Below are 12,266 nucleotides of genomic sequence, written 5' to 3'. Positions count from 1 at the left end.
CACCAGCCTTTCTATTACCTCCACCTACTCCCAGGGTGTTAGCAGGTATTGTATATAAGAAACAGTAGCTGATGCGCTGGATTTGATCCTATGGACCTATGGATCTTATGTGGGTGATAGAATAAGTATACATTGATGTTGTGAAAAAGGTTATCCACAATTGTATCGCAGATCAGGAAATTGTGGGTAAGAGTGGGTAGATGGGGGTATTCCCATGTGTAAGGGTAACCAGAAGGGGTCATCTAGGAGTGATTTGGAAAGGGAGGCTCTCCCAAAACACTGGGAGTTAGCAGACATATTAGGACATATTAGGACACTGTGAGATTAGTCGATCTAAAGAACTAATCACACTAAACTGTTATCAGTACCATCTGAAGATGTCTCTATATAACTTTGGTTAGACCACCCAAACCACTTAGAAGTGATAATCTGGTTCAGAGTTGCCAGCTGAAGATGGCCAAAGAACAATCACAGATGAAGATGGTGTTATGGGTAAGTGGACGTTAGGGATATACTGTACCTAAATATAAACCCTGAAATGGCAGGTAGGGGTGGCAACAGAGACATTGCAGAAGAGGGTGGTGTTGTAAGTTAGGGTGACAAGCTGGGGGTGGTACATTGAGTAAAGATTAGCAGCTGGAAGTTACTGAAATACCGGAATATAAACTCAAAATACTAGGCAAAATTGGCATGCTTCTGTGGTCTAAATGGCATGCTTCTGCCAGGTCTTAATGGCATGCTTCTGTGGGGGCGACCGAAGCATGGCAGAAGAACATGGTCCTGAGGGAATGGATTACCAGAGGTAGGCCAGGTACAAAAGGTGTTGTGGTTAAGAGTGGCCAGAAGGGAATGGTTCTGTGTCAATTTTAAATGTGGGTGGTGTTGAGGGTTCAGTGAGGGTAAGGCTAGAAAACTGGTTTTAATGATGTTGAGAGTAAGGGTGGCAGCTGAGCATTGGCAGGTGAAAGTTTTAGGGGCCTTGTCACATGGTGGTTCTTTTGATGGTAAGGGTGGTCAAAAGGATGAGTGATGCTGGGATAAAAGTTGCCACAAAGCCCAGATAAGCAAGGCTGTCGTAAAAATACAAGTTAGTGAAACACCTATATATAAACCCAAAATGGCAGACCTAAGGTAGAAGTAGTTTGACTGGTGGGCCAAATGGCATCACAACAAATTTCTGCATGACAAAGTGGTGTTTGACTGCAGTATAGCTTAGGCACATCTGCGATTCATGGGCTAGAACAGACAACCTGGCTTATGCAGACCTGGTACCTTATACGCAGCCTCACTAGCTGAGTGGTAAGGATGGCTGGGCGAGAGTCAGGTATAAGTAGTGCTCTGGGTAACAGTAGCCAGAAAAGTGTGGTCATGTGAGTTTATTTTGAATATTAAAATTAATTGAATCACATTTTCAGTTTGTGGTGTTCAGATAAAGTTTAGTTCTGTTTTTAGGACTTTGCCACATGGCGGTAAATTTGATGGTAAGGGTGGTCATAAATGTAGGTGGTATTGGGATAAGGGTGGCCTCAGGTAGTTGAAGGTGCAGAGGTCCTGATATATCAGAATATAAACCAAAAAGACTTGCCCGAAGGTAATGGCAGGTTGACTGGGAGTGGATGTATAGGAGGCGTCCTGCTTCACAAGAATTCCCTGCATGACAAATTAGGTTTTAGGACCAATACGCTCTGCTGCCGCTGGCTACATTTATCTACCTAAAGCTAATTTTTATAGCTGTAGCTTCACCTTTTTCTCCTTATTGCATGCTACAAAACTGGAATCCCACAAAGTTATATGTGGGTGCACTGGGGGAATTCCCAGCAAAACTTTTGTCATTGTCCAATCACCTATCACAAGGTCATTTTTTGTCCAATTTTTTGTCATTGTCCAATCACAAGGTAGTAGCATATAACTCGCTAACGTCTATGATTTGCTGTCCTGTGGCCTGTGAATTTACCGGTAAGGTCAAATTGTCCATTTTCATTTTCACATTGTATTATATCTAGCCTATACCTTTAAACTTTAGCAATTATGACGTTAATAAACATACTTTCTGAATGTTATCACGCGTTCATTTCCTAAATTCTGTTCCACATATTCACTGTGCCCTGAGTAGGCATTGCTGTGTCACAGAATTCACAGAGCCTGCCATCTCAACTCCAGAAGTGCTAAGAAGAGTTTTAGGAAGCGGAGTCAGTACAGGAATCACTGTGTGCATGCAGCAAGGTACCATGGGATATGTAGTCCTTAGAAATTGAAAGTACATTGTAAGCATCAGAGAAGAAGCTATAAAGCATGAAGGGAATCCAGGAACTTGTGGAAAGAGATGGCCAGCAGACAGGCGGCACTCACAACATAAAAATAGATTTTCAAGTAAGCTTATATTGGATTGTCAATGTTAACTATTGTTTGTGGAGAAAAAGAATTCCTGGATGGCAGCACATCCAAAAAGGCATCTTTATTGGCAAACGATTAAAATCCAAGTACAGTCACCTCATAAAAATAGGACAAACACTAACGCGTTTCACGTCCCATCATGGTGCTTATTCATAGCTAATAAGCGCCATGATGGGGCATAAAATGCGTTAGATATTTGTCCTGTTTTCCCTATTTTTATGAGGTGACTGTACTTGGATTTTAATCGTTTGCCAATAAAGATGCCTTTTTTGATGTGTGGCCATCCAGGAATTGTTTTTCTCCTCAATCTTGAGCAGAGCCAGCACCTGTGAGTTCCAGTAGGTTGAGCACTTTATTGTGGATCTGGGAGGTTGGAGCGGTAATCTCTGTGTCTATGACTATTGTTTGTATTGCTATTACATTGCTAATGTTATAAAATGAAAGTGTATGCTGTGACCAAAGAACTAGTTTATTAGCTAACTAATGTATCAAAACCTCACTACGTTTTTTTTTTTATCACAATGACACAAGTTCTTACAATAAGCTGTACAAAATCTCATATCTAAATCACTGTAAATTAATTTTTGTTTTTACTAAATATGTTTTTTTCAGCAGACGCTAATTACCCAGACTTTTAGCCAGACCAATCCAACAGCCATTACACCGGGTGAATACTTTGATCCTAACTTTGAGCTGGGACACCGGGATATGGGGCGACCCATGGAGCTCACTACCAAAACTCAGAAGTGAGTTGTGCTGATCATGAATCTTTAGGACCATAAAACTGTTTGAAACCTAATCTAATTTACATACAGATACAGTTATATAAAAAAAAAAAATTCTGATCACTGATGTAATCTGGTATGTAGAGTTGTTACAGGATGCATCTTTTTGGGAATTTTCTATTTTCTGTACTGAAAATGTTTAATAAATATTATTGAACAAGAAAAAAATAAGTTCTGTGATTACACAGAGCTAAGAAAACAAATATTCAAAATATAACAGTAGAATAGCACAAATATATATATATTATATATATACACATTGCTGTTGATACATTATCGTCTTCTATTCTAGTATACTTCTTTTTTGTATTACTAATTATACATTTCCTTTCTATGTGAAACATGTTTAGGTTCAAAGCCAAACTATGGTTGTGTGAGGACCACCCTCTCTCCCTATCTGAACAGGTGGCACCTATTATTGACCTCATGGCAATAAGCAATGCACTATTTGCAAAACTCCGTGATTTTATCACTCTCAGGCTACCCCCTGGATTCCCTGTAAAAATTGGTAAGTGAATGCAGTAAAAGGACTATAAAAAGTCAATCCACACAAATGATATATGAGTATACTGTAGGCAAGTTAAGTTACCCATTTACTTCTTTTATCTATTAGGGCCTCCAGCTCAGAGATTTCCCTGCTTTAAGTGCCAGGTCACACTGAAACGCGCTCGTTCCCCTTGCATTTCCAGTGCAGTCCAGTTTTTCAGCCCATTCGTCTGAATGGGCTACAAAACTCACTGAGTAGGAAAAAATGATGGCACTGCTGTAGCCAGACCATAATGCAGTAGAGTAGATGTATGGGATGAAAAGGGGAGTAAACAATAAACATTTGGAGGGAAAAGGCAGCTCCCCTATATAGGTCCTGAGTAAACCTAGTGTATGAAAACATAAAAAAGCAGGAGGCATCTCTATCTGAATGTGGAGTGTTGGAAACAGTTATTTGGTAGTGAGTAATAAATATAGGACTCACATTTGATGGAGGAAATATCAGCTTGTCATCTGTGGAAGTCTTAATATCTCTAGCAGAAATCGTTAGGTAAAGCGCCTGGTGTGCAGAGATTGGCTGGGAAGCTGCTGGGTGGGGAGAAGGAAGCGCTGGAGAATGTTGAGGCCAGCGGCGTGGTGTGCATCAGAGTCTGGGTGTCCTTGGCTTGCTTGACACTCTTGTGAAATGCAGAGTTCGGCCAGGAATCGGCTGGGCAGAAACAGACAGATTTTGTTGTGAACAAGCAAGCTATAGCTTGTGAAACATGTCAACTGCTTGTCCAGTGTTTGTCTGATACACTTGTGACAATAAAGGTACATCAAGCAAGTTTTTTGGAAATTCAGAGTGCGACCATTTCTTCATTTTATTCGCATTGGACGGTGGTGAGCCGGGGTCTGCACCTGTCATCCACTTGCACCTGAAGATTTGCCTGGAGCAGTGTGTGCTCTTCTTTTGGTACTGAGGTACCATGCCGTCTGTAGCCTGCAAACAAGCTGCCTTTGCAAGATGCATTTGGGGTGCCATTAACAATTCATTGGCACCCGTGCGCTCTCGCAAGGGTAGCGCATTCATCTGCAGTGTGGGAAACACACACAGTACACACCTTTTCCACGCCTTTTCCACACCGTGTTTTGGTGTGAACCATCCTTAAGAGAAACATTGAGTTCCTCCTACTGCATTCAGAGGATCCCCCTAATATGCAGTTTGTTACTCTGTAGCAGAGATATCAAACCCAGAGTGCCTGAGAGAGGCAAGGAGAAAACAGCTCCGTTAAAATGTATATTTTAGTTTTATAGGACTAGTAACATGTAAAACTATAGGTTATCAATCAGAAAAGACAGTAATGGGCTAGTCCAGCCAGAAACAACCACTTCAGCTTTGATGTTATGGCAGTTACCAGGTCAAATAAACATTCCAGTTGAAGGAGAATGATGCCTCGGTCATGGCTTTGTAGGAGGAGATGGAAACACAAACTAGTCCTTGGAAGTTTAACCATTCATGTTTCTGAGCTATAAGAAGATGTGGTTGATTCAGTAAACTGTAATAGACTTGGTTTTGAACATCTGTGAATAAATCTCATCGTTTTAAATTTCAGTTTGGAATAAACTGACTCTTTAATTAACTTGGCTGTTTGCTCCAAAGGCCAGTGTTGACTTTTTTTACTTCATGTTAATAGAGAATTATACGTTTTTATATGGCTGAAATTTTCAGCATTATTATGTTGTTGGTACTAGTATCAGCAGAATTGTAATTGTGATTAATATGGCTAATGTTGAATTTAATAGATTGAGGTTTAGGGTCATTTTAAAAATGTAAGATCTAAGTTTAGGGATAGGTTAGAAGGACTCTAACAGATCTTTTAAAAAAATCGGAGCATCAGTACCCTGCAAGAAAACAGGTAATATACTTGCCTCTTCTAAGCCTGTGTCCCTTAACTCTCCTCAATTCCAGTGTAGCAGCCTCTGTCAATCTCATTAGAATTTAGAGTGTTAAATTCCTTTGTCTTCCACCCAACAGTGTTTCTTTCCTCCGTCCCCTACATCAGTGCTTATTCCTTTAGTGAAATATGGGTTGGAGAAGGGAACAGCATACCTCATTTGGCTCGTGTTTGACAACAAGACTACCAAGTATACTGAAAGCCATGTTTCTGAGGGCCAGTAACTCTGGTATATCAGATTTGACATACTCTGCTAGCTATTCAAACGCTGCACTGAACCAAAGACCAGAAAAACTCTACTGAACCACAATAGTTTAACCGCTGTCTTGCTGTCAATGTATCTGCAACTGTCATCTTGCAGTCCTCTGTATTATCACCAATTGTACATTAATTTAACCACTGCCTTGCTGTCTGTGATTGACATCCTGCAGTCCTTTGTATTATCACTAATGGTACACTGATTTATTAATTTCTTTAAAATCCTGCAAACCTTTGTAATATCATTAGCAATACATTGCTTTTAACACTGCCTCGTTATCCCACATTCCTTTATATTATCACCAACTAAACATTCATTTAATCACTGCTTTGCTGTATGCCTGTCTTCAATTGTCATCCTGCAATCCTCTGTATTTTTGCCAATGGTACATTAATTTATATTTAAACTGTTAACCTCTATCTGTATTACTAAGATAGATTAACTATCCTGTTGTCTAGTTTGATCACAGAGCCAATGTTATCTTTCTGGCTTTGGTCTGTTTTAGTGTGAACATTTTCTCTTTCATCCACGTCTTTTATCAGTTCTTCATTGACTAATTGATAATCACCTCAATCTTATACCCCTATAAATAAAGAACAGTCATTGAGGGAAAGACATTATGCAAAGGGAAAGAGGCATTACAAAGGTGATCATATTTGCCAGTTTAACTAAGGCAGAAACAAGAAACTAACTAAAACAAGAGTACTCCACTTCCAACAGACTACAAGTGAACCTATCTTTCCCCATCCAGCTCCTTTCCTACTCTCTTCACCCTGTAATATGCTCTCTCTAAATTTTCTACTCATGATTGAGTCCTCTCTCCTCTCTGTGCTCTCCTCAAATTCTCATTGCTTTACCCTTACCCTTCTCCACACGGCAGTATATATATATATATATATATATATATATATATATATATATATATATCATACTCTTGTATGCCCTCTCCCTATTACTGCATTCTTCACCTCCTGCAGATTCTGAATCCATATAGTAACAAACTCAAGGACACTGGGGCATGTGTGCTTATAGAAATCATATGGGAGCCATCTTACTTCCCTTTCCCTCCTGCTTCTACTTAGTTCTTGGGATATTTCACCTTTTCACCTCCACACCCAGCAGCCATCTTACCCCTGGCAGCAACTGCAATCTATACAGTGTAGTTTCTTTTCCTCTGAACCAAGAAGCAGCCTCCTTCCCACTTCTTATGTGTCCGCTGGAATGCCTCTGTCCATTAATTTTTTTATCTCTGCTTAACTTCTTAACTTATATAAATCAGGACCAGTGCTTTTCATTAGGACTTAATGTCCAATTCAGTACATAAAGATATTTTATGCTCTCTCCAGAAAAACAGACCCTAATATTAACCTAATCCACTTTCTCCTTACAATGCCCTGGCATGCGTTGAATCCAATGACCAAATAAAACAAAAACAAAAAATATAGTGTAGCACATCCCCAAAAAGTTTCTTAATTGAAAAATTATTATTTATGTGCTCACATTATTTTAATATTGCCAAAAGCTTGATAAACCACCCAGAGTTCCTCCGTGCAGTGACTGCATTGGACATTGGGATCTTAAAGAAAAGCGCTGGTCCTGTTTTTCATCTGCCCAGGGGGTCTTAGTTTTCTGGGTAATATCACCTTTATAACTCATTTAACCTACTTGCCATTACTGAAATCTGGTTTAAGTAATCTTACTCTACCTCTCCAGCTGCCCTCTCCCATGGTAGCCTCCACTGAAAAAAATCACACAGACCCAGTTGATGAAAGGGAGGTAGAGTTGATATCATTCTATTTCCACAAAACACTTTTCAAGTTCTTCCTATTTTTGCCCTCTCCATCACTCAACTGTTTTGAAGCTCACTCTATTTGTCTTTTTTCTTCAGTTTCTCAGAGGATTACTGAGATTTATTGGCCTTCTGGACCAGTGTTACGCCTCCTTGATTGTTTCTGTGCCTGGCTACCCCAATATCTCTATTGAAATATCCAGTATCATTCTTGGTGACATTAACATTCCTGGTAATGCTAACACCTCGCTACCTCTCAACTTCTTAACCTATCCTCATCTTATCACACAATGGACACAGACTCCTACTCACTATAATAGTGACACCCTTAACATTGCACTGTATTCTCCCAGCTCCTTACTCCTTCCAACCTTTTCAACACCCCTTTTTTCTCTCCAATCACAACCTTTCCAGTTTCACTCTCATCCTCCCTAGATACAATTGCTCCCCTCACTACAAATAGAATTAAACCCTGGCCACTACAACCCTGGCCGATGGCACCAGAAGTCTTAAAGGGTATAGCTCTTAGACAACCACAGATGTCGCTCTGTTTAAATCAGCCCCCTTAATCTTTCCCTCCTTGCTGTCAAACAGACTTATTTCATCTCTCCCATTAACATCCTCTCATCCAGTCCTTGAAAACTATTTCTTCCTTTTAACTCTTTACTTTGTTCGCTACTGTCTCAAACTGTTAACTTATTAATTGCCCAGGAAATTACTAATCATTTGCAAAACAAGATTGATGCACTTAATGATGAGATCTCCACTGTCTATTCCCCCCCACTTATCATACCATATTCACTCTCACATAAAATACTTTCATCTTTTGACCATATTACAACCATATTACAACCATATTACAACAGAAGAGCAACTTTTCTCTTAAGCCCAGTTAACCACCTGCCCCCTTTACCCTGTTCCCTCACAATTACCCCAGTTATCCTCTTGCTCTTTCCTATGCTCTCTAACTTAATAATCTCTTCCTCACTACTAGCATCCCCCCCTTTAAAATATGTATCAGTCACCCCAAACCTAAAACCTAAAAAGGCCTTGCTGAACAACTTAAGACCCCATTTGCCTCCACACTTCTAGAACCATCTAGTCTATGGTTGTAGTCTAGTCTACAACCATCTGAGCTGCTATCTCACTGATAATGACCATTGCAGTCTGGCTTTCGCCCACAATACAAAAACTGCACTACTAAAGCTCACTTATGACTGAATAACTGCTAAAACCAATGGATGCTATTCTGTACTCATAATATTAGACCTTTTTGTTGCCTTTGATACAGTTGAGCACCAGTTCCTCCTCAAGGAACTTAACTCCCTTTCGTGGTTCTTCTTCTACCCATGTAAGCACATTTTCAGTGTCATCTACAACTCCATCTCCTCCTCTCCCTAATCTTACTCCTCCTCTCCTTTTTTCCATTGGGGTCCCCCAAGGCTGAGTCCTTGGGCCCCTTCTGTTCTCTATCTATATCTTCTCCCTTGGTCAGTTGTGAACCTAACAGTTGAATGTAACACCACTTCCTAACATTCACTCATTCCAAAAGCTCATAATATTTCCTGTCCCTGTAAACAACCATCAAGGTCAGAAATGCAACTGTCAGTCCTTCCCCTAATGTAAGAGTGCAATCCTGGATTGTCTTTTCAGCAACACATGCAATCACTGCCCAATCCTGCCTCCTTCACCTCCATACCATTTCCAAAATACAACCCTTCTTAACCAATGACACCAGTAATTCACTCTTTTGTTGTCTTGTGCTTCAACTATTGCCACCGTTCCTTGTTGGCCAACCTCTACACAGTGTATCATGAATATTGCTGTCAGGCTAATCCGCCTTACCATCCGCTCAGTGTCTGTCATCCCTCTCTGCCAGTGCCTCAGCTAGCTTCTGCTCATCCATGCGAATACATTTTAAAATACAACTCTGTCCCACACTACATCACTAACTTTGTCTCAAATGACCACCTGAACACTGCACTCTAGCTACTTTGTCACCTCCTTGTCTAGCTATCTTTGACTACCTGTCCACCTTTGGGGGATCCCTGAAAACTCACCTCTTCAGGAAAGTCTATCCTGCCCCAACCTAACAACTGAACATTTACTTTCTCCATCAGCTTATCCTTAGACAGTTGTTAACTTTTTGTAGTACTTGCTTTCTTCCTTTAAGATTGTAACCTCTTATGAGCATGGCTCTCCTAACCCTCTTGTGTTGATTCATAAAATATAACCATACAGTATTATACCCTTTATATTGCAAAGTGCTGTGCAAACAGTTGGCACTATAAATCCTATATAATGACAATAATATTATTCATAATAACTAGGGTGGGGCTCAGGCACCTGAAACTCCTGATAATGCTTAATATCAAAAACACTAAAGGAGGCTGCAGCGATAGAACAGAGGGGAGGTAGGAGATATGGGCCACTGGAGAGGTAGGTATAATCGCTCCACTATTGAAAGGAACTGGTATTTTTATTCTTTAATAGACCTTACAGGGTCTCTTTAAGGATTAGGTCTACGTTTAGCACCTCTGTTGGTACGGGCACTGTCATTTTCTCTGTAATTATTACAGAAGCTAGGCAGACGTGAGAATAGGGGTATAGGCAGTCTTGTACCTGAAGAAAACAATACAGTACCAGAAGCTGGTATTTCTTCTGTTTATGCCCAGATACAGTATATCGATGAATATGTCGATGACTAGCTTTCCAGAAGCTTGATCTGCACTTTTCCATTAGCCACTAAATTGTGCAATTTCACAGTACTAGTTCAGCCATTTATACCATCCAAAAGTATTTATGATGAAACATATGTATATTTGTGATGGTAAATTGAAATTCCAATCATGAAAATGTGGGTGGTTTATTCAAGTGTACAGCTGTTTAAACTGGCATGTACAATAAATATGTGTGGAGCTCTCCACACTGCAAAATAAGTGGACAATCAGAGCTGCTTCATAAAATGCTGAGGGCCTTGTAGACTTCAGTGATGTGGAACAGCTGGAGCTGGCTGCAAATGTAAGATGAAGGATGCATGTGGATCAGCTATTGAGAGCACCATTCCAACTAAATTTCTGTCTATATACAGGATTTTTGTTGGTATTTTCTATACAGTCATCCTCTGCCAGGAGTCGTATACATATTATAAAACATAAATGTAGACAGCTCCCCATATCATTTTAAAAGTATACTACAGTAAATGTTGAAGCCTGTGATTCAGCCAGGAATACTGAACTCTGTTCTGTTAAAACCTCAGTGATTGAACTGAATTCACACTTACCGTAATCATTTAGAAAGGTGTGATTCATGCCCCTGATCCCAGTGCAGTTTACAGGAAGCAGGCATAACTGTGTTCTTCCTTTGTTGTACAAAAAGAAGAGCCAAGAGGCTGCTGTCCTGCTTAAAGGCTTACTAAAGACGTTGATCAATCTGACAATAGGAACTCCAGTCAAAATATTTTTACAATGAAATGGCGTAATGGGTGTGTATATACGGTACTATATTTAAAACATTTTTAGTGTGTGTGTCTGTATGTGTGTGTGTGTGTGTGTGTGTATATATATATATATATATATATATATATATATATATATATATAGTATCTCATAAAAGTGAGTACACCCCTCACATTTTTGTAAAAATGTTATTATATCTTTTCATGTGACAACACTGAAGAAATGACACTAGAGTAGTGCGTGTACAGATTGTATAACAGTGTAAATTTGCTGCTCCCTCAAAATAGATCAACGCACAACCATTAATGTCTAAACCGCTGGCAACAAAAATGAGTACACCCCTAGGTGAAAATATACAAATTGGGCCCAATTAGCTATTTTCGCTCTCAGGTGTAATGTGATTCTCTAGTGTTTCAAAGTCTCAGGTGTGATTGAGGAGCAGGTGTGTTAAATATCTCTCTCACTCTCTCATACTGTTTACTGGAAGTTCAACATGGCACCTCATGGCAAAGAACTCTCTGAGGATCTGAAAAACAAGAATTGTTGCTCTACATGAAAATTTGCCTAGGCTATAAGAAGAATGTCAAGACCCTGAAAATGAGCTGCAGCATGGTGGCCAAGACCATACAGTGGTTTAACAGGACAGGTTCCACTCAGAACAGGCCTCCCATGGTTGACCAAAGAAGTTGAGTGCATGTGCTCAGCGTCATATCCAGAGGTTGTCTTTGGGAAATAGACGCATGAGTGCTGCCAGCATTTCCGCAGAGGTTGAAGAGGTGGGGTGTCAGCCTGTCAGTGCTCACACCATACACCACACACTGCATCAAATTGGTCTGCATGGCTGTCATCCCAGAAGGAAGCCTCTTCTAAAGATGATGCACAAGAAAGCCCACAAACAGTTTGCTGAAGACAAGCCGACTAAGGACATGGATTTTTGGAACCATGGCTTGTGGTCTGATGAGACCAAGATAAAATTGGTTCAGATGTTGTCAAGCATGTGGCAACAAGGTGAGGAGTACAAAGACAAGTGTGTCTTGCATACAGTCAAGCATGGTGGTGGGAATGTCATGGTCTGGGGCTGCATGAGTGCTGCCGCCACTGGGGAGCCACAGTGGGAACCATGAATGCCAACATGTACTGTGACATACTGAAGAAGAG

General features: G+C 40.2%; 1 protein-coding gene across 6 annotated transcripts in view; it reads left to right on the top strand.

Annotated features, from left to right (window-relative positions):
* The window catches only part of ANKRD13B (ankyrin repeat domain 13B), a 336,550-nt gene that overhangs the window by 290,974 nt on the left and 33,310 nt on the right, over positions 1 to 12,266 (top strand). For 4 of the 6 annotated variants that reach the window (XM_077480352.1, XM_077480347.1, XM_077480349.1 and 1 more), the window contains exons 10-11: positions 3,007 to 3,140; positions 3,530 to 3,687. In XM_077480352.1, the coding sequence (XP_077336478.1) occupies positions 3,007 to 3,140; positions 3,530 to 3,687 (292 nt within the window). The remainder of the gene's footprint in view (positions 1 to 3,006; positions 3,141 to 3,529; positions 3,688 to 12,266) is intronic. The other 2 variants (XM_077480348.1, XM_077480350.1) reach the window with 1 other exon arrangement.

Source organism: Lithobates pipiens, unplaced genomic scaffold, assembly GCF_037356315.1.
Source record: "Lithobates pipiens isolate NorthernLeopardFrog02 unplaced genomic scaffold, aLitPip1_a1.2 Scaffold_16, whole genome shotgun sequence".
NCBI lineage: Eukaryota > Metazoa > Chordata > Amphibia > Anura > Ranidae > Lithobates > Lithobates pipiens.
Note: the sequence above shows the minus strand (reverse complement) of the source record. Positions and strands in the feature narration are given on the sequence as shown.